The sequence below is a fragment of the Mytilus galloprovincialis genome, chromosome 2 (assembly GCF_965363235.1).
Source record: "Mytilus galloprovincialis chromosome 2, xbMytGall1.hap1.1, whole genome shotgun sequence".
NCBI classification, from domain to species: domain Eukaryota; kingdom Metazoa; phylum Mollusca; class Bivalvia; order Mytilida; family Mytilidae; genus Mytilus; species Mytilus galloprovincialis.
Genome location: NC_134839.1, coordinates 58203501 through 58222264, shown reverse-complemented (window position 1 = coordinate 58222264; position 18764 = coordinate 58203501). Strand labels below are relative to the sequence as shown.

The 18764-nt window shown below is 32.6% G+C and overlaps 1 protein-coding gene across 1 annotated transcript; it reads right to left on the bottom strand.

Moving 5' to 3' along the window:
• Window positions 1–5739: 5739 nt before the first annotated feature.
• On the bottom strand, window positions 5740–18764 carry LOC143063956 (26S proteasome regulatory subunit 7). Its single transcript, XM_076236417.1, has 11 exons — window positions 18606–18764; window positions 17367–17404; window positions 13473–13554; window positions 12998–13072; window positions 11461–11617; window positions 10507–10675; window positions 9705–9869; window positions 8220–8307; window positions 7594–7796; window positions 7014–7110; window positions 5740–5952 (listed from the first exon to the last, which is right to left on the bottom strand). The coding sequence occupies exons 1-11, from the start codon at window positions 18679–18681 to the stop codon at window positions 5795–5797; spliced, it is 1308 nt and encodes a 435-aa protein (XP_076092532.1). The 5' UTR covers window positions 18682–18764; the 3' UTR covers window positions 5740–5794.

The following is an 18764-nucleotide window of genomic DNA, read 5'->3' as shown; positions in this document are numbered from 1 at the left end:
GGTACGCGTATCATACGAAGGCCAATTTGGGCCAAATTAATACGTTATTGGATTCGGTTCCAATTACCTGGAAGAAAACAAGAATCAAAAGGCCGATTTCCCCCCATTAATTCTTTTTTATGTATTGGCACCAAAACCTGAAAAGGATCTGGTAAAAAATACTAATAAATTGTGTTTCAATCTGTTATGTGGTCTTTAGATGGTCAAGGAAAATAACGGTTTATAAATTCGTGTATCTGCAATGGTTTTCTAAATAACCTTCAAGGAATTCCGGAACTCGTAGCAAAACCTGGGAGCAGCATATCTTATTTAATATATGTTCCTGCCAAAACATTAGCCGGAAAGCCAACTGTATAAACACCAGGGATTATTTTCATCAAAAATTCTTATGACTAAAGGTTATCGTAAATTGAATTGTTCATTACTTACGATCAACCTTAGTAAGATTTTTTTGTGAAACCGATCACAGAGTATACAAGGATCTATATACGACCTAGCACCTAAAAGATCAACCAATTCAATCCAGGTCACCTAACGCCTGATAGAGGTTCAACTTATTTTCTAAAATATTCTTATATGTTTAGAAAACAATGACTACTGAGCTGATGACACCCTCGGTAATTAGTATACTAGCAGTTACATTGATACAGCGCTAGTTGGACTGTTTTTCAACTGTTCTGGAAAAATCTGAAATGGCAACCAGTGGCGGATTCAGAGGGGGGCGTAGAGGGCGTACGCCCCCCCTTTTTGCTTGGACTTTTTTTTTTTTTTTTTTTTTTTGGAAAATAATTAACTAGACTAGACTAAGTGAAATTTGCCATTTCCCGTGTATTTTGTTTTTATGCGACAATTCGTTACTTATACAGATATATTTTACTCGTATTTACTGTATTGTAATATATTATTGGTTATGTCAAAGTCATGTGATTCGCTACACTGGAGTTAACCAGTGCGTCGCAAAAAACGTCACTCCGTCATTTCCAAATTCAAATTACAGTAAAACATTGCTTATGCTGCTCATCAAGGGTGACACGTATGACACCTACAAAGCGACAAAGAATTGAGCATGCAGGAACGTACTGACTTCTATTTCACAATTCCACCAAACAGAAAGTTATACTCTATTACACTCTCATGAAAAAAAATGTTTCACAGCAATATTATTTACCTACGAAAACATATTAACTCCACACGCCCCAGCCTATTAATAACATAGCTGAATAATGATCCCCAGACAGTATTAAATCTCTACATAGAATTAAAGTCTAAGGTACGGACCATTTGATTTGAGGGGGGTAGTCTGAGATGTTAGAGAAAACAAATTCTTAGCCTGATTTATCTGGATTGAAAAAAATAATCTTATCCACGTATTTGCTATCAGAAACAAAAAATTCCAACAGAGTCATTTAACATTAAATGAACATGATTAATAATAAACGGACGTAGTTTTTTTGGGGAGGGGGGGGGGGGGGGGAGGCAGGGGTTTGCATGTAAATCCCATATCCGACCGGAATGTCTCTTTCGCCTAACTGATATATTGAATACTTTTTTCAAGGCCCGACTGCAACCTGCCTGCTGGGTGTGGCCTTTATGTCTCATTTGTCGACTGTCATTCGTAAATTCGTTGTCATTTCAGACTTATTCGTAGCCTTTGGCTGATTTAGAACCCCTCACTTTCCTTGTTGGCTGAAACATTTCAACCAAACATTTGGATAGAAATTGCTAGTTTGTGTCTTAAGTGCCAGTCTGCCTAAGAATCAGGCAGTGGTGAAAACATGACCAAAAAAACCCACCCTATTTGACATTGATTTCAGTTCATAATATGTAGTTAATATGCACAAAACTAACTTTCATTTCCATTTTCTGTTCTGGTAATAGAAAATACAATTTGGTTGAAATGCACTAGAAATTAAGGAATAAGGGGAGATAACTCTGTAATTTGCTATCATTCTAACTCATTTTCTAACCAAGTTATTTGATATTACCAGACACACACAAACGAAAGACTCACACTTTTTAACTCAGGATGATGGTAAGTATTAAATAGCATGATTAGCTCGGTGGGTTTTTTCTGATCATGTTTTAATTTTTACCTAAATTGCCCGATTCTTACAAAGACTGGCACTTAACTCGTGTCGGTCGTATTGTAAATTTCATTGAATAGCTCGGCGTATATATTGTTTACAACAAAAAATCTGTGAGGTTATACTAACTTTTAAAACATACAACAAATGAGAATTTTCCATGTCAATTTTTACTGACAAGTCCTCATCAAATATATTCAGTTAGTTCATAGCTTTGGATCTATCCAAACGTTTTACAATAGACAATTACATGATGGGGAGAATAAGGCATCAAAAATGTTTAACCCTTACACTTAACAGCAACTATAAAACATACATGCCCAAAGTCAGGAACCGTTTAAAAAGTGCATTTACACTTATTTTATGTTTTTTAGCCTAAAAAAGGTCCAAAAAAAAATTTCGCCTCGCTCCACTCGTCACAGTTTTTTTACTTCGCCCCCCTCCCTTTCCAAAATCCTGGATCCGCCCCTGGCAACAGATAGATAACAAGACGCCAAGCCATGAGAGTTGCTCCTATGTGTAATGTTATGTACCATGCAAAGAGTAAAATATTCAACAGGCAAATGGTTTGTCTATTGTTTAATTAATTGTTGGAATTGTGATCTGAAGGTTTTTAATTTGGGTAATGATGTCAAATTGAAAACATGTGCCAAATGTTAAGGCCAGTGGTTCTTTGCTTACACATTGTCAGACCTGTATATCCTTATTCTAGAGGACACATTGCTTGCCTGCGAATTAAAAAAAAACATACACACACAAGCAAAAAACCAAGTGAAACTGTGATCTATTGCTCACAGTACACTGATGATATTCCCGCCTAATTATTTCAGTAAACAGGAAGTTTTTGAGTGATGAATCTGAAAACGTATCACACGCGATAGCTGCATGACTTATATATAAACCCTGCAACCAAATTTCAGAAATCCTTGTATAGTAGTTTATGTGTAAAAATGTGACGAAAATTTTCAACTTGTCTATCATGTGTCAAATGATACAAGTGTTCGGTAAACAGATAATTGTTGAGTGATGAATCTGAAAAACGCATCACACTGTATAACTGACTTTTATAAATTCTGATATTAAATTTCAGAAATCCTTGATATGAATTTTCGGACATAGATAGGATGAAAATATTCATAAGACGGACAGACAGAGGTAAAACAGTATACTCCACTGTATTAAAGTGGGGGTATAATAAATACATGTAGGATGAGATGATTCACATCATCTTTAGGACAAGAGAGCAGAAATATTTTCTCACAGATCATGTGAGAAACCCAAGCTGTATAAGTTGTCAAACTGGTATTGAAATTTAATTAGAAAGAAGACTATCCAAGAACAACATCCGATTTCTGGTAAAATTGTTAAAGTTTATTTCAGCAATGAAGACAACATCTAGTCTTAGAGATGCATATATGGAAGCTCAGGTTGAATAATGTTGAAAGACGTTGAATAGGACATTTCAAGCACTTTTTTATTTGCAGTAATTGTTATATGTATTGGCTAGAAGGTATTGATAAACAGATAATTCAGATTGTCTTAGAGGACCAATATTATTTTCCAAATGCTTGTCCATTTTCACAGCTTGTATGGTTACCTCCTCATTGAGGTGAATTAAGCATAGATATGAACTGAAAATAAATGGTGAGAACCTAATAAATAATTTTGAGGTGACCTATTATCTTTCATGACAATTTTCCGACTATAGTACTTCCTAATTGAAATTTATAGATGATTGTGTTGCAAAGGAGTTGAAAATGCCAAGAGGGTAATGCTACTTGCAGTACTTGAGATATAAAACTAAATTATAAAAATCACCCCACTTCAATGATTTTAAACCAATCCATGTCCTTATTTTTTGGTATATTTTCTACAATTATAAAACATGCAAGATAAAACAGTACATTATCTTTTTATGTTGACAAACATTTGATAAAATGAACACTGTTAAACCTTAAATTTTATTTTATTCTGCTGTTTAAAAACAGAATTGCTAGATCATTTTTCCTTAACCAAGTGAAGTCAGGTCATAGCAAGTGAGCCTACATGCTTTTTACTCTTGACTTATGTGAATTTTTCTACTTTAAAGATGGGGCATATTTTTTTTATAGTAGTTAAAAGTTCTAAACCATAATGGAAATTAAAACAACAGTTTTCCTTATATAGAATAAGTCTAATTTACTATCAGGTACTCAACCACATGTATTAAACATGTTTATTTCCAAACACTCTTCTAACAGCAACTAGCTCAGAAAGGCACCATATAGAAACAATGTAAGAAAGGAACTTAGTTTTAGACAGAACCCTAGCATCATTGTCTTTAAGTTAAAATTGCAACCACACTTTATATCCTCTGAGTTTGTAAACACAATTCTTTTAGATTTAACCTTAAACCTATGAAAATACATGGGAGAATGTGTCCGATGCTCTGGCTTGCATAAAAAATTATAAAAGAACATAAATCAAGAACAGTAAAAGTGATGCTACCAAAATTTATTCCTGATTTGAGTTTTGTGGTTATAAGCATTTTGTATAAGTTTCATAATATTTGGTTCAACATTCAGAACAGAAATGAAAAATTCAGCATTTTTTCAATTTGTAAAGGGAAGTAACTTTTAAACCACCAAAATTCAAACTAGATCTGTATTTTGTGGAAATCAACAATGTGTATAAGTTACATAACATTTGGTTTAAGCAAATCATTAAAAGCTAGAGAACGGAAATGAAGCATTCATCATTTTTTAAATTTGTAAAGGGGAGTTTTACTCTAGAACAGTAAAAGTGACGCCAACAAGTTCAAATTTGATCTGTGTTATGTGGTAATAAGCATCATGTTTAAGTTTCATTACATTTGGTTGAGGCAAACTTAAGTTAGAAAACAGAAACAAAAAATTCAGGTTTTTTTTCATTTGTAAAGGGGCATAACTCTAGAACAGAAAAAGCGACGCCACCAAAATTCAAACTTGATTTGTGTGCTTTGTGGCAATAAGCAATGTGTTTTAATTTTATTACATTTGATTTAGGCAAACTAAAGTTGAAAAACTGGGGGGAAAAATTAGCTAAGGCAGCGCATAAAAAATTGACTACCCAAACACAAATTAATACAAATGCATCATTTCCTGAGATAATGGCAGCAATAGATCTCCTTCAAGATTTTTTCTTGATGATTTGTTTGTCAGTTTATCTGTGTTAAGTAATACTGGTACAGCCTCACAGTCATAGTTGAATAAAAATATCAATTTTTATAAAAGTTGGTAATAATTAACTGTTTTCTAATTTTCAATTTTTTTGCAAGTTGGGTTTAACAATTTTCTTTTCCTTAATGTTTTTTTTTAAGTCATGGTGGCAAAGTTGAAAAATAGGTTTAGTTTAGAGTAAATCTGGTACAGAGTTGCTCACTAGGTTTCTAAAACCGGACTGAAAGACTATGAACAAGTTACATGAATTAATGGTTATAACCTGCACTGTAAAGACCAGCTGTCAGAGCTAAACATGACAAAAAGTAAAGTATCCAGGTAATATTTTTTTTCATTTTTAACACAGAATGAAATCTTACAAAAATGAAAATGACAAACAATACTCAACAGAAAGAGAGCAATCAATATGTGTAATACATTGTACTGCAGGAGAACTGCAACAAATAATGAAATCCCTCTTCATACAAAATTTGAACATTTATTTTAAACAACTGTAATGTCTATGACAAATATTTAATTATAGGTCATGTATCTTGGTGTGGAACTGAACTTGGCATAAGCCTTAATCACTTTGTTCACTGCCTCAAGAAAGTCTTTTTCTGTTGCCATCTTCCTTCTAGCTCTAATGGCAAACATTCCAGCTTCGGTACATACACTTCTGATTTCGGCTCCTGTAACAACACATATAAATTAATAAACTTATCATACAAGGAATTTTCTGAATTTTGCTTAAAATTGTCATACAAATTAGTAAACTCATTTTTTTTTAATCATTTATAATTTAAAACAAGAATGTGTCCAAAGTACACGGATGCCCCACTCGCACTATCCTTTTCCAAGTTCCATGGACCATGAAATTGGGTAATAATCTAATTTGGCATTAAAATTAGAAAGATTATACTATAGGGAACATATGTACTAAGTTTCAAGTTGATTGGACTTCAATTTCATCAAAAACTACCTTGACCAAAAACTTTAACCTGAAACTCCCACTTTCATTTTCTATGTTCAGTAGACTGTGAAATTGGGGTCAAAAGTCTAATTTGGCTTTAAAATTAGAAAGATCATATCATAAGCAACAAGTGTACTAAGTTTCAAGTTGATTAGACTTCAGTTTCATCAAAAACTACCTTGACCAAAAGCTTTAACCTGAACGGACGCACGGACGAATGAACGGAGCACAGACCAGAAAACATAATGCCCCTCTACTATCGTAGGTGGGGCATAAAAAAGTAAATGCTTTCTTGAATTAAAATCTACCCGGATTGGCAGACTGAGTTACATAATCCAAATTTGAAAGGGGACTTGATAGGACCAATTCATAATATTTCTTTCACAATAGACTTTGTATTTCTATAGTATTCTGTTTTTTTTTTTACGAAATGGTGTCTATGTTTGTTGGCTATTCAAGTTCATCAAACCAGATTTCTTATTATGAACAAGTTAAGATTCACTAAATCTAGAACAGTGGTTTAAGTGTTAGCATATAGTCCATGTATAGTCCACTGCAATCTTTTTTGAAAGAATCTTATTACAAACTCTCTCGACAATATATTATTTTTAGTACAAAAGACCAATTATTAAACTTTAACTTTTATATTTTACAATATATTTTTCAAATATAAAAGTAAAAATCCATAACACTGGTCTCTTCGGGCAGCTGAAGTTATATTCTAACCCAATTGTGTATTTTATAACAATATTAAAACTATTGTATATTAAATTTCCATACCTGTGCTGTTTGGACAAAGTCTTGCTAATAATTCATATCTGATATCCTTTTCTACACTCATGGACCTAGCATGGATTTTGAATATATGAGATCGTCCCTAAAATAGAAATAACTATAATGTAATGTTGAAAATTATTATTTCAAACCTCTTTTTAAACAAGTTTTGATTGAAAGTCTGCATCATTGTAATCATTGCTTCAATAATATTTTATTCATCATTTTAAGTTATGAATTAGTGGTTAAATTGCCTCCAAAAAAGGACAATGAAATTATGAGACCTATGCATCTTACCAACATTTGACACTTCATTTTTGGTGTTAAAGTTAAAGTCAAAAGGTTCTTGTAGATTTATTCATCATGTAAAGCAAAATAAGATGTCAGTATATGTCATACTGTACATAAAAGAAGTTCAGATATACACAAACAATTATATATAACATAGATAGTCTGGCTTCCATCCCTCAAACAGACTTCTCATTTTTATATTTTTACGGGTAATCTACTTTGGATTAATTTTTGTTGGTACCATTTTGTACAGTCATAAATCATGAAGTCAACTGATAAAATGATGGTTGCATACCTCCAAATCTGGCAAACCAAATTCAATTTTTCTGTCTAATCTTCCAGGTCTCATTAAAGCAGGATCTAATGTATCTGGTCTATTGGTTGCCATGAGAACCTTTATGTTTCCACGGGGATCAAAACCATCTAATTGATTAATCAGTTCTAACATAGTTCTCTGTACTTCATTATCACCGCCAGCTCCATCATCAAATCTGGCTCCTAAAGATAAATTAGTATCTTTTAGTTTTAGTTAAGATTTTGTATATAAATCTTGGCTCTGATCAGCAATAAGCGAGTCTGAAATAAATGCCCTTCACAGCAATAAGGCATTTTCTATTCTAAGGCAGCAAAAATAATATTGTAACTGAATATGACTTACACTTATTTTTTCAGATAATACAAATGAAATTTTTGTAATCAAATTTATAGAGTATTGCGCATCCTTTTAAAATCAGTTTTCCTGACTATTGCACAGCATTTAATGATCAGTTGTATAACCTTTAAATAAGTGCAATCAATTTTTGCATCTAAGTCATTTTCATTCAATGACTACTTGTAAATGAAAATTTAGTAGGAAACATATAGCTCCTATCTAACTTATATGACTGTAAAAGTTAGTGTATATTATATATCATGAATTACCTCCAACTGCATCAATTTCATCAAAGAAAATAATACAGGCTTTTTTACTTCTTGCCATTTCAAACAATTCTCTCACCATTCTAGCACCCTGTAAAGTAAAAACACAATCTGTAAGAATACCCATTAAACTGTAAAAGTAAAGACCATACACAATTTGTAAGAATACTTTACATTTTAACTGTAGGAGCAATACAACAAAAAGTTGGTTCATTCAACAAAACTCATTAAAGCAAAGTTTTACAGTGGTAATAGTTTGTTCTATTTAAAAAAAAAAAAAAAAAAGGCTGTAGTGAAGAATCTACATATCTCTTTACAAGTTTTATATGAATCCTTTATTACCACTCCTGCACCCCAAGGGAGACTGGGGTATAGAAATATGGTCACTTGGTCTTCTCCCGACCGATGGTAAAACGCTTGCCGTAGTGGGGCGTCCGTTTGGCTGTGCGGGATGTATCACGTTAGCAGTCACGTCCGGTCAGAAGGGGGACGTTAAATTCAATGCCTCGTGTAAAGAGAGTGCCACGCTCTTTGCACGTTAAGAACCCTTGCAACAACTCTTTGAGGGATCCGTAGGTGGCCTGTTGCAAGGCAAAATTTCTGTCTCTATCCAATATACCCTTATTTTTCAGTGGCAGTCCAAATTTCCCCGACCATCATCCTCTATTATAACAACCTACCTATTGTATTTATTGTTAACTTGTTCTCGTCCTGAATATGCATGAAATATTTGCCACTGGACGTAAAGCAACCAACAATCAATCAATATTACCACTCCTGCATGAATCTTTACAAAATTATATTTTTCTATACTTCCTCTAAAAATCCCTGTACAAGCTTAAAAGGGTTCATTAACTCTCCTACTTATTTTTGTACAAGATTGTATCATTATTTTTTTTTAATACTTCATATTTCTGTACAAGTATTAAATGGTTCCTTGCCTTTCTTACATATCCCTGAACAAGTTTTAAAAGAGTGCCTTACCTCTCCTACATATTTCTGTACAAGTTCTGAACCAATAACTCTTATAAAACAGGCATGCCTTACCTCTCCTACATATTTCTGTACAAGTTCTGAACCAATAACTCTTATAAAACAGGCATGCCTTACCTCTCCTACATATTTCTGTACAAGTTCTGAACCAATAACTCTTATAAAACAGGCATGCCTTACCTCTCCTACATATTTCTGTACAAGTTCTGAACCAATAACTCTTATAAAACAGGCATGCCTTACCTCTCCTACATATTTCTGTACAAGTTCTGAACCAATAACTCTTATAAAACAGGCATGCCTTACCTCTCCTACATATTTCTGTACAAGTTCTGAACCAATAACTCTTATAAAACAGGCATGCCTTACCTCTCCTACATATTTCTGTACAAGTTCTGAACCAATAACTCTTATAAAACAGGCATGCCTTACCTCTCCTACATATTTCTGTACAAGTTCTGAACCAATAACTCTTATAAAACAGGCATGCCTTACCTCTCCTACATATTTCTGTACAAGTTCTGAACCAATAACTCTTATAAAACAGGCATCAGTTCTATTAGCTACAGCTCGAGCACACAATGTCTTTCCTGTTCCTGGTGGACCAAACAGTAATACTCCCTTTGGAGGCTCTATACCAAGGTTGACAAACTTTTCTGGCTATAAGTAAAATATATTCTTCTTAAATATACTTTTCCCCATTTCCTTTCTCAATTTTATTTCCATAAACAAATATATTGTATTGACAATGACACAAGTTTCAGTTTCCAAGCAAAGTCTTCCTAATTTTTCTTGCCATTGGACATTCAGTAAACAATCTTTCAATCTATATTTTTTTATATTTTAATGGTATCTAATTTTTTTATTTATATGTAGGGAATCTATTTTCCTGTTTGAAATGTTGCTGTTCCAGGAGATGTTTACTTATGTATTGTAAATCTTGCCACCATAAAAATATGTAAATGGTTTAATTTTTTATATATCATTGCAATGCTCATTTTTGGAAGGCGTACAACCAGAGGAAAGAAACTAAATCTTTACATTTGAAAGCATGTATTTTTGTAAGGAAATTGAATATCTCCATGTAAATATTTGATTTTAATTTTCAGTGTTTTAACGCCACTTTTAAGCAGTGCTTTTGTGCTATTTCATGGCTGCCAGTTTTTACTGCTGGAGGAAGCCCAAGCGCCTGAAGAAACACGACCTTCCATAGGAAAACTAACAATCATAGTCACCAATTTGTAAATTACCGGGTACTGTAATTTTTCTGAGTACAAATATTTAAAACAATATTTACATGAAGTAAGGGTGTCTCTACAACTTCTCTGAGTTTTTCTATCTGTTCTTTACATCCACCAACATCACTATAGGTAACATCTGGCTTTTCTTCAACTTGCATCATGGTAACTGACGGATCAATCTTTGGTGGAAGTGGTATATGTATTTGATATTTATTTCGGTCAACACTAAAACATGAAAGAATAATTTTCAATAGAAAGTCAATGTATAATTAATGCTATGTTAACAACTTTCTCTGTAGACCTGAAGTCAAGTGATCATGCTCTACAGAAAGATTTTAAATTCAAATCTTTAAAAATATAGAAGGTGTGTTACATAAAATTTTATTACAGATAAAAAGATATGATGTCTATGACATTCCTGATACCAGAAAAAAATCATGTGATATTTCGGCAAAGGGAAATTGTCTTTTAAAACAGTTGTAATAGATGTACAAGAGTTTAGTCTTAGACATTTTTAAGCAAAGGAGACAAGTACAAAAAAAAATAAAACTTTTTCACTATGAGGGAAACCAAGTGTCAAATATCTCACAACAGTCATAATAATGCTTCAGAATGACAACAATCCGTTAGTTTTCTCAATTGAAGTGTTTTATATTTTTCATGTCTTGGCCATTTATAGCAGAATATACAGTATGGGTTTTCTTCATAGTTAAAGGTTGTACTTTTGCTTTTAATCGAAACATCTATGGTGGATAGTTTTCTCATTGGCAATCGTACTATATGTCCTTATTTTTATATACAGGAGTTCAACTTTGCTAAAGACATCTTAAGTAATAAGGATCTTGTGGATTTTTTAAGTAAAAAATTTTCTTTTATAAAGTTGAAGGTCCTGTATGAAGCATCACTGTCAAGATGATAGACTTTTGTATTTCAATGAAAAGTCCGCTCCTATTAAAGTTGGACCTATACTTCAGACCCACAAGAGTTAATGCCCCGGACTATAACCTTACCCAACTCTCATTCCTTCCTCAATATCAGTTGGAGCGACTTGGTCTCCTAAATCAACAACAAACTTGGCAAACTGTTTGACATTAATAATATACTTTGGGTCATCGGAATCTGCATTAATTATCTTTGTACATCGTGCTACCTGTAATGGCTGCTCACCTGTAAAGCAATACACAAAGGTTAATTCTCAGTTAGAATTTAATTAACATTACAACATTGTTTGAGATTATATAAATATAAGGATTAACAAAATTGACTAAATATAAAAAAAATCTTTTAAAATCCTCCTTTAACATGTTCAACATATTACATTGGCTTGAGGTATATGGGAAGGGGTGAGATCTCACAAAACATGTTTAACCCTGCTGCATTATTGCACCTGTCCCAAGTCAGGATCTCAGGTTTTTGTTAGTCTTGTATGATGTTTAATTTTAGTTCATTTATATATTTCAGAGTTTAGTATGATGTCCATTATCACAATTTTGCTTAGGGGCCAGCTGAAGCACACCTCTGAGTGCAGGATTTTCTTGCTGTGTATGAGACCCATTGGAGGTCTTCTACAGTTTTCTGCTTTTTGGCAGGATTGTTTTTTTGACATGTTCTCCCATTTTCATTCTAAATTGTATTCCAATGATAGCAAACATTTTATAGATCATCAAAGGGTCACATGAATGATCCATCATCAACGATTAAGTCAGCAGCAGTCATTGAACACTTTAAAATTAGGTAAAAGAAGGCATTATTACTGTTTAAACATGTCAGATAAAATTGATTTTTCTCAAAATATAATGTCTTAAACTTATTTCAGTTAGTTGTCCTTGAACTAAATCTACTTCTTCATCTTAAGTGACAACTGGTCATTGGAATAAATCTGCCTCATCTAATTTGACAACTTGCCACAAACAAAACTTAAGAAGGTAAGTTGTTGGAACTTAAAGCTTTTCATTGTTTTATATGGTTACAGCTAAATGAAGTGGTCTTCTCATAAAAAAGATAAAATAATCTCTATTGGGTCTAGGTGGTGTTATAGACACATATAAAGCAAGGTATGTGAACTATGCAAAAAATCTAGAATGTTCATTTGCTCCCTTTTACTGGTTTGTAGCAAGAAAATCTGAACATTCTTATAAGGGATATGCATTTAGGTGACTTCAACTATCCAACAAGAGGTTGTTATCAAATTCTTTGGCATAGATTATCATATATATTTGTGTCAATGTCTGGAATAGAACCTATGCTCAGGGTCCATCCAATACACTACACTGAAACATTTACTGAAAGTACTGCTAGATAGTTTCATTAAATACTCATTTAACAATTTAGTACACAGGAACTACATAGACCTACTTTTAATCTGAGACAATGGTTTTATGGTTCTATAAAGTTTCAGAAGGTAACTTCTGAAGGAATGATACAATGTTAAGTACTTTCAAGAAAAAGAAAAAAAATCAAAAAACTATATATAAATTAAAACCCAGCATTTTCTTTTGAACTAAGATGTGGTGAATGTAATATTTCTATGAGTATGATGCCTCTTACTCTGTAATGTCTGTTTATCTGCTGCTAAATCCCATAATGCTGGAGGAGCCAATCCTGTATCAGATTCTTTAATACCTGAAATAAATTATGCATATATAATTAGAGCAAACTAACTATGTAACAAATACAAATTTGTGTCTAAAAATATACAATAGTCAAAGAGCTGTGTACCAATGCTTCTTACGAGATATCCACTTCTTCAAACAAAGCACAAATTTGTCTACCATTGAGTTTTGTTTTCTTGTACTCTACCAGAAATAGGAGTCATAAAATCTTTTATCAATCTTTATATACATGTACTTGACATTGAACCGAAGAAAAAGAAAAACATGCACCTATACATTCATTATCTTAATATAAACATGTACCAACCCACCGCATACTATCATTATATTATATATATATAAATGTCTTTATTTATTTGAGGAGGAAAGGTATATATCTATTTCAATTTGCTAACTAAATGATGACAAACCTGCAAGTTCATTGACTTTTTTCAATGTATTTTGTATATCTTCCTCCACACTCTTGATAGATTTGCTGTACTGTCCAACACCCTGTCAATAAAAACATTTATGAGAAATAAATTTACTGTACATGTTCTGTCCACTCCCTGTCAATAACCAGATGCTCTGCAGGGTGCAGCTTTATACGACCGCAAAAGTTCGAACCCTGAACAGTTGGGGCAAGTATGGACACAACATTCAAGCTTGATACAGCTCTGAATTTGGATTTCGATTAAATAGTTGACACAACATAGGTTTCTGACACAGAATGAATGTGGTATAAGAACTTATACTTAAAAACTTAAAAATCTTAAATTGGACGTTTACCTATTATGGTCCAATATCCAAAATCTAAATACATGGTTAGATTCAGCTTATCAAAGAACCCCAAGAATTCAATTTTTGATGAAATCAAATTAAGTTCAATTTTGGACCCTTTAGACCTCAATGTGAACCAATTTGATAACGGGACCAAAATATCAAAAATCTAAATACATGGTTAGATTCAGCATATATATCAAAGAACCCCATATATTCAATTTTTGTTGAAATCAAACAAAGTTTAATTTTGGACCCCGATTTGGACCAACTCGAAAACTAGGCCTATAATCAAAAATCTAAATACATGTTTAGATTCAGCATACCAAAGAACCCCAAGGATTCAATTTTTGTTGATATCAAACAAAGTATAATTTTAGACCACGATTTGAACCAACTTGAAAACTGGCCCCATAAGCAAAAATCTTAATACATGCCATGGTTAGATTCAGCATATCAAAGAACCCCAAGGATTCAATTTTTGTTGAAATCAACCAAGTTTAATTTTGGGCGCCAATTAGGACCAACTTGAAAACTGGGCACATAATAAAACAGGTGCTCCGCAGGGTGCAGCTTTATACGACCGCAGAGGTCAAACCCTGAACAGTTGGGGCAAGTATGGACAAAACATTCAAGCGTGATACAGCCCTGAATTTGGATTGTGATCAAATTTTTGACATTATATGGGTTTTTTACATAAAACAAATGTCAAGATTTTACAAATCAATTAAAGATTTCTTCTTCAAACTTATTTAAATCTAAAATTAAATAGTTGACACAGCATAGGTTTCTGACACAGAATGAATGTGGTCTAATGAACTTAAATTTTTTTTTTTTTTGCCTTTGAGCAATTCACTATGCTGTTGAATATTAATCCTCTCAAAAAAATGTTTGAAGAAATTTTCTTTTTATTTATGAAATCTGAAATGAGAAAAATTTAACCCCCCTCCCCCCCATTTTTTTTTCACATCCCCCTTTCCCTTTTTCCAAAACTGATATCAACTCAAATTCCTAATGGAGTTTGCAACAATAACTACTCTTTTAAATACATCATAAAATATTAAAATGTAAAATAAAGTGCTTGTTATCACTGAATGGTAAAGATTGGTTGGTAGTAAAAGTGAATATACATTGTATATTGTATAAAACAATGATTTAAGTTGATTCAACTACTATTCTGAACAAAGAAAGATAACTTGAATTGAAAATTTCTTGCTATTGCACAATATTGTGCAATTAGATATTTCTTCCTATTGTGCAATACTGTGCAATTGAAATTATTTGCTATTGTACAATACTGTGCAATTGAAGATTTCTTGCTATTGCACAATACTGTGCAATTGAAAATTTCTTGCTATTGCACAATACTGTGCAATTGAAGATTTCTTGCTATTGCTGAATACTGTGCAATTGAAAATTTCTTGCTATTGCACAATACTTAATATAATAATTTTGGATCCTGATTTGAACCAACTTGAAAACTGGGTCCATAATCAAAAATCTAAGTACATGTTTAGATTCAGCATATCAAAAAAGCCCAAGAATTCATTCTTTGTGAAAATCAAACTTAGTTTAATTTTGGACCCTTTGGACACCGTAGACCAATTTGAAAACGGGACCAAAAATTAAGAATCTACATACATGGTTAGATTTGGCATATCAAAGAACCCCAATTATTCAATTTTTGATGAAATCAAACAAAGTTTAATTTTGGACCCCGATTTGGGCCATCTTGAAAACTGGACCAATAATCTAAGTACATTTTTATATTCAGCATATCAAAGAACCCCAAGGATTCAATTTTTGTTAAAATCAAACTAAGTTTAATTTTGGACCCTTTGGACCTTAATGCAGACCAATTTGAAAATGGGACCAAAACTTAAGAATCTACATACACAGTTAGATTCGGCATATCAATGAACCCCAATTATTCAATTTTTGATGAAATCAAACAAAGTTCAATTTTGGACCCTTTGGGCCCCTTATTCCTAAACTGTTGGGACCAAAACTCCCAAAATCAATCCTAACCTTCCTTTTATGGTCATAAACCTTGTGTTTAAATTTCATAGATTTCTATTTACTTATACTAAAGTTATGGTGCGAAAACCAAGAATAATGCTTATTTGGGCCCCTTTTTGGCCCCTAACTCCTAAACTGTTGGGACCTCAACTCCCAAAATCAATCCCAACCTTCCTTTTGTGGTCATAAACCTTGTGTTTACATTTCATTGATTTCTATTTACTTATACTAAAGTTATTGTGCGAAAACCAAGAATAATGCTTATTTGGGCCCTTTTTTGGCCCCTAATTCCTAAACTATTGAAACCAAACATCCCAAAATCAATCCCAACCTTCCTTTTGTGGTCATAAACCTTGTGTTAAAATTTCATAGATTTCTATTCACTTTTACTAAAGTTAGAGTGCGAAAACTAAAAGTATTCGGACGACGACGACGCCAACATCATACCAATATACGACCAAAAAATTTTCAATTTTTGCGGTCGTATAAAAATCTAAGTACATGTTTAGATTTAGCTTATCAAAGAACCCCAAGAATTCAATTTTTGTTAAAATCAAACTATGTTTAATTTTGGACCTTTTGGACCTTAATGTAGACCAATTTGAAAACGGGACCAAAAATTAAGAATCTACAGACACAGTTAGATTTGGTATATCAAAGAACCCCAATTATTCATTTTTTGATGAAATCAAACAAAGTTTAATTTAGGACCCTTTTGGCCCCTAATTCCTAAAGTGTTGGGACCAAAACTCCCAAAATCAATCCCAACCTTCCTTTTATGGTCATAAACCTTGTGTTTAAATTTCAAAGATTTCTATTTACTTATACTAAAGTTATTGTGCGAAAACCAAGAATAATGCTTATTTGGGCCCTTTTTTGGCCCCTAATTCCTAAACTGTTGGGACCAAAACTCCCAAAATCAATCCCAACCTTCCTTTTGTGGTCATAAACCTTGTGTTTAAATTTCATAGATTTCTATATACTTCAACTAAAGTTATAGTGCGAAAACCAATGTGTCTTCGGACGATGACGGCAAAGACGAGGCCAACGTCATACCAATATACGACCGCAAAATTTGTTTGCGGTTGTATAAAAACATGAATGGGAAATTGATTTGCTGTACTGTTAAACTCCCTGCATTGTACATGTATTAAAAAGTTTGTTAATTTAGTAATTATCTTACATGGTCAATGGATCTTTAACTATGAGATGGAACTGTAGTTTTATTTTTGACTACAGTACTCCTAATCATGTTAATTTTGTTGAAGTCATGCTGTGCATTTACGGTTGATTTATGCATATATATTAAAACAAAATTTCTTCAACATTAAAATTAATTTAATGCAACAATTCTAGAACTGACTGATCAAGAGTGCAAAGAAAGATATAAATGGATACATCTACGACAAAGTCAAACAAACTTATTTTGCAACTGTTCCTGATAAACAGCAAAAGATTGCAATTTATAAACATGTATGCTCACATGGCAAAAAAAAATGGGCCAGGTGGGATAGTGAAAAACTTACATATGTCTTTAACAAAGCAATATCTCCTTCATCCAGTGCTGAAACATAAAATAAAAGGTTTTATATAATTCATACAAAAAAGTAACTGACAATCATATATTGCAGGTAGGGGAAAATAAAGTTTATGAATCGATCAAAGGTTAAGTCATGTAAGTAGTGTTTCCTGCAGGATGGTTTGCCCTTTTCATGTCTTATTTTATAACAGTTCTGCATTTCATCTTTCTTCAGAAGACCATTTTGAATTACTTCCCTTGGAATGAAAGTCAAAATTTTAAATGGTCAACATTTTATTGAATTTCATGTTAGAACAGTTTCAAAACAACAGAGTACAAATAACATTTAATGATTGAATCTAATAGGGACAACATCAATATGTACCTCTACCATGTCTACAAATTTAATGTAGACAATTTAAAAGGGAACCAGGCGATCATTTGATTTATAATTTTATGATAATTTGGATGAACTGTTTGTTTATATTTTCTATTTATACTTTTCGGTCGACCAAGACGTCCAAATGGGAGTGCATTTAGGACGGCTTTCATAGTTGTTATCTTAATAAGATCAAAGTTAAGGATAAACTTAATATAGTTTTGAATAGTAAAAAAAGTAATAATAAAAGACCTTAAAAACAACAACACATAAATACAGATGGAAAAAAAAAATGAAAAGCAATAGAATATGTATAGCAAGTCTTGATTAGGTGCTTTGTAAGGGTATAAGGAGATCATGTTCCACATGTGGCCTATGTAGTGTTGCTCATGTTATACAAATCGGGTAATAAACTATTTTTTTTTAATTCAGTAGGTCACATCCCTCTACTATACTCCCTCTTAGACTCTACTGCCATCTGATGTCCTACATTAAATTGACTGTCCTCTAATGTCATTCAACAATGACAAGTTCTAAGAAAAGTTGTTAGCACAATTTATGTCTAGTGTTTTATATGTGGCATGCCTAATATTACGTATACTCAAATAGAAAAAGTTCACAAACAAATTATATTTCAAAAATGATTTGACGACACCGTCTCCAACTGACAACACAGGCAGTGGCATTATAATGTCATTTGCAAACATGCACCACAAAGGTGAATGAATACAACTTCATTAGTATTTCCAGTTTTGCAGCGTATTAAGGATATAATCAAAAATAAAAAAAAATAAACTCTTGTGACATGACAACGCAAAATTGAACAAAACTGTCTTATGTGAATTTCAAATTAGGATTGTAAAGTACCCTGTATCGGTTTGTCTTCCGCATCTTTGTTGTTTTCATTCACTTTTCTTTGGTCAGATCCCAAATAATCTTTCATTGTGAAGTAGGAATAAATTCAAGAAGAGAAAGGGAAGATCGAAAAATAATTTACACCGGAAACGGTGCTATGAAAAATAAAAT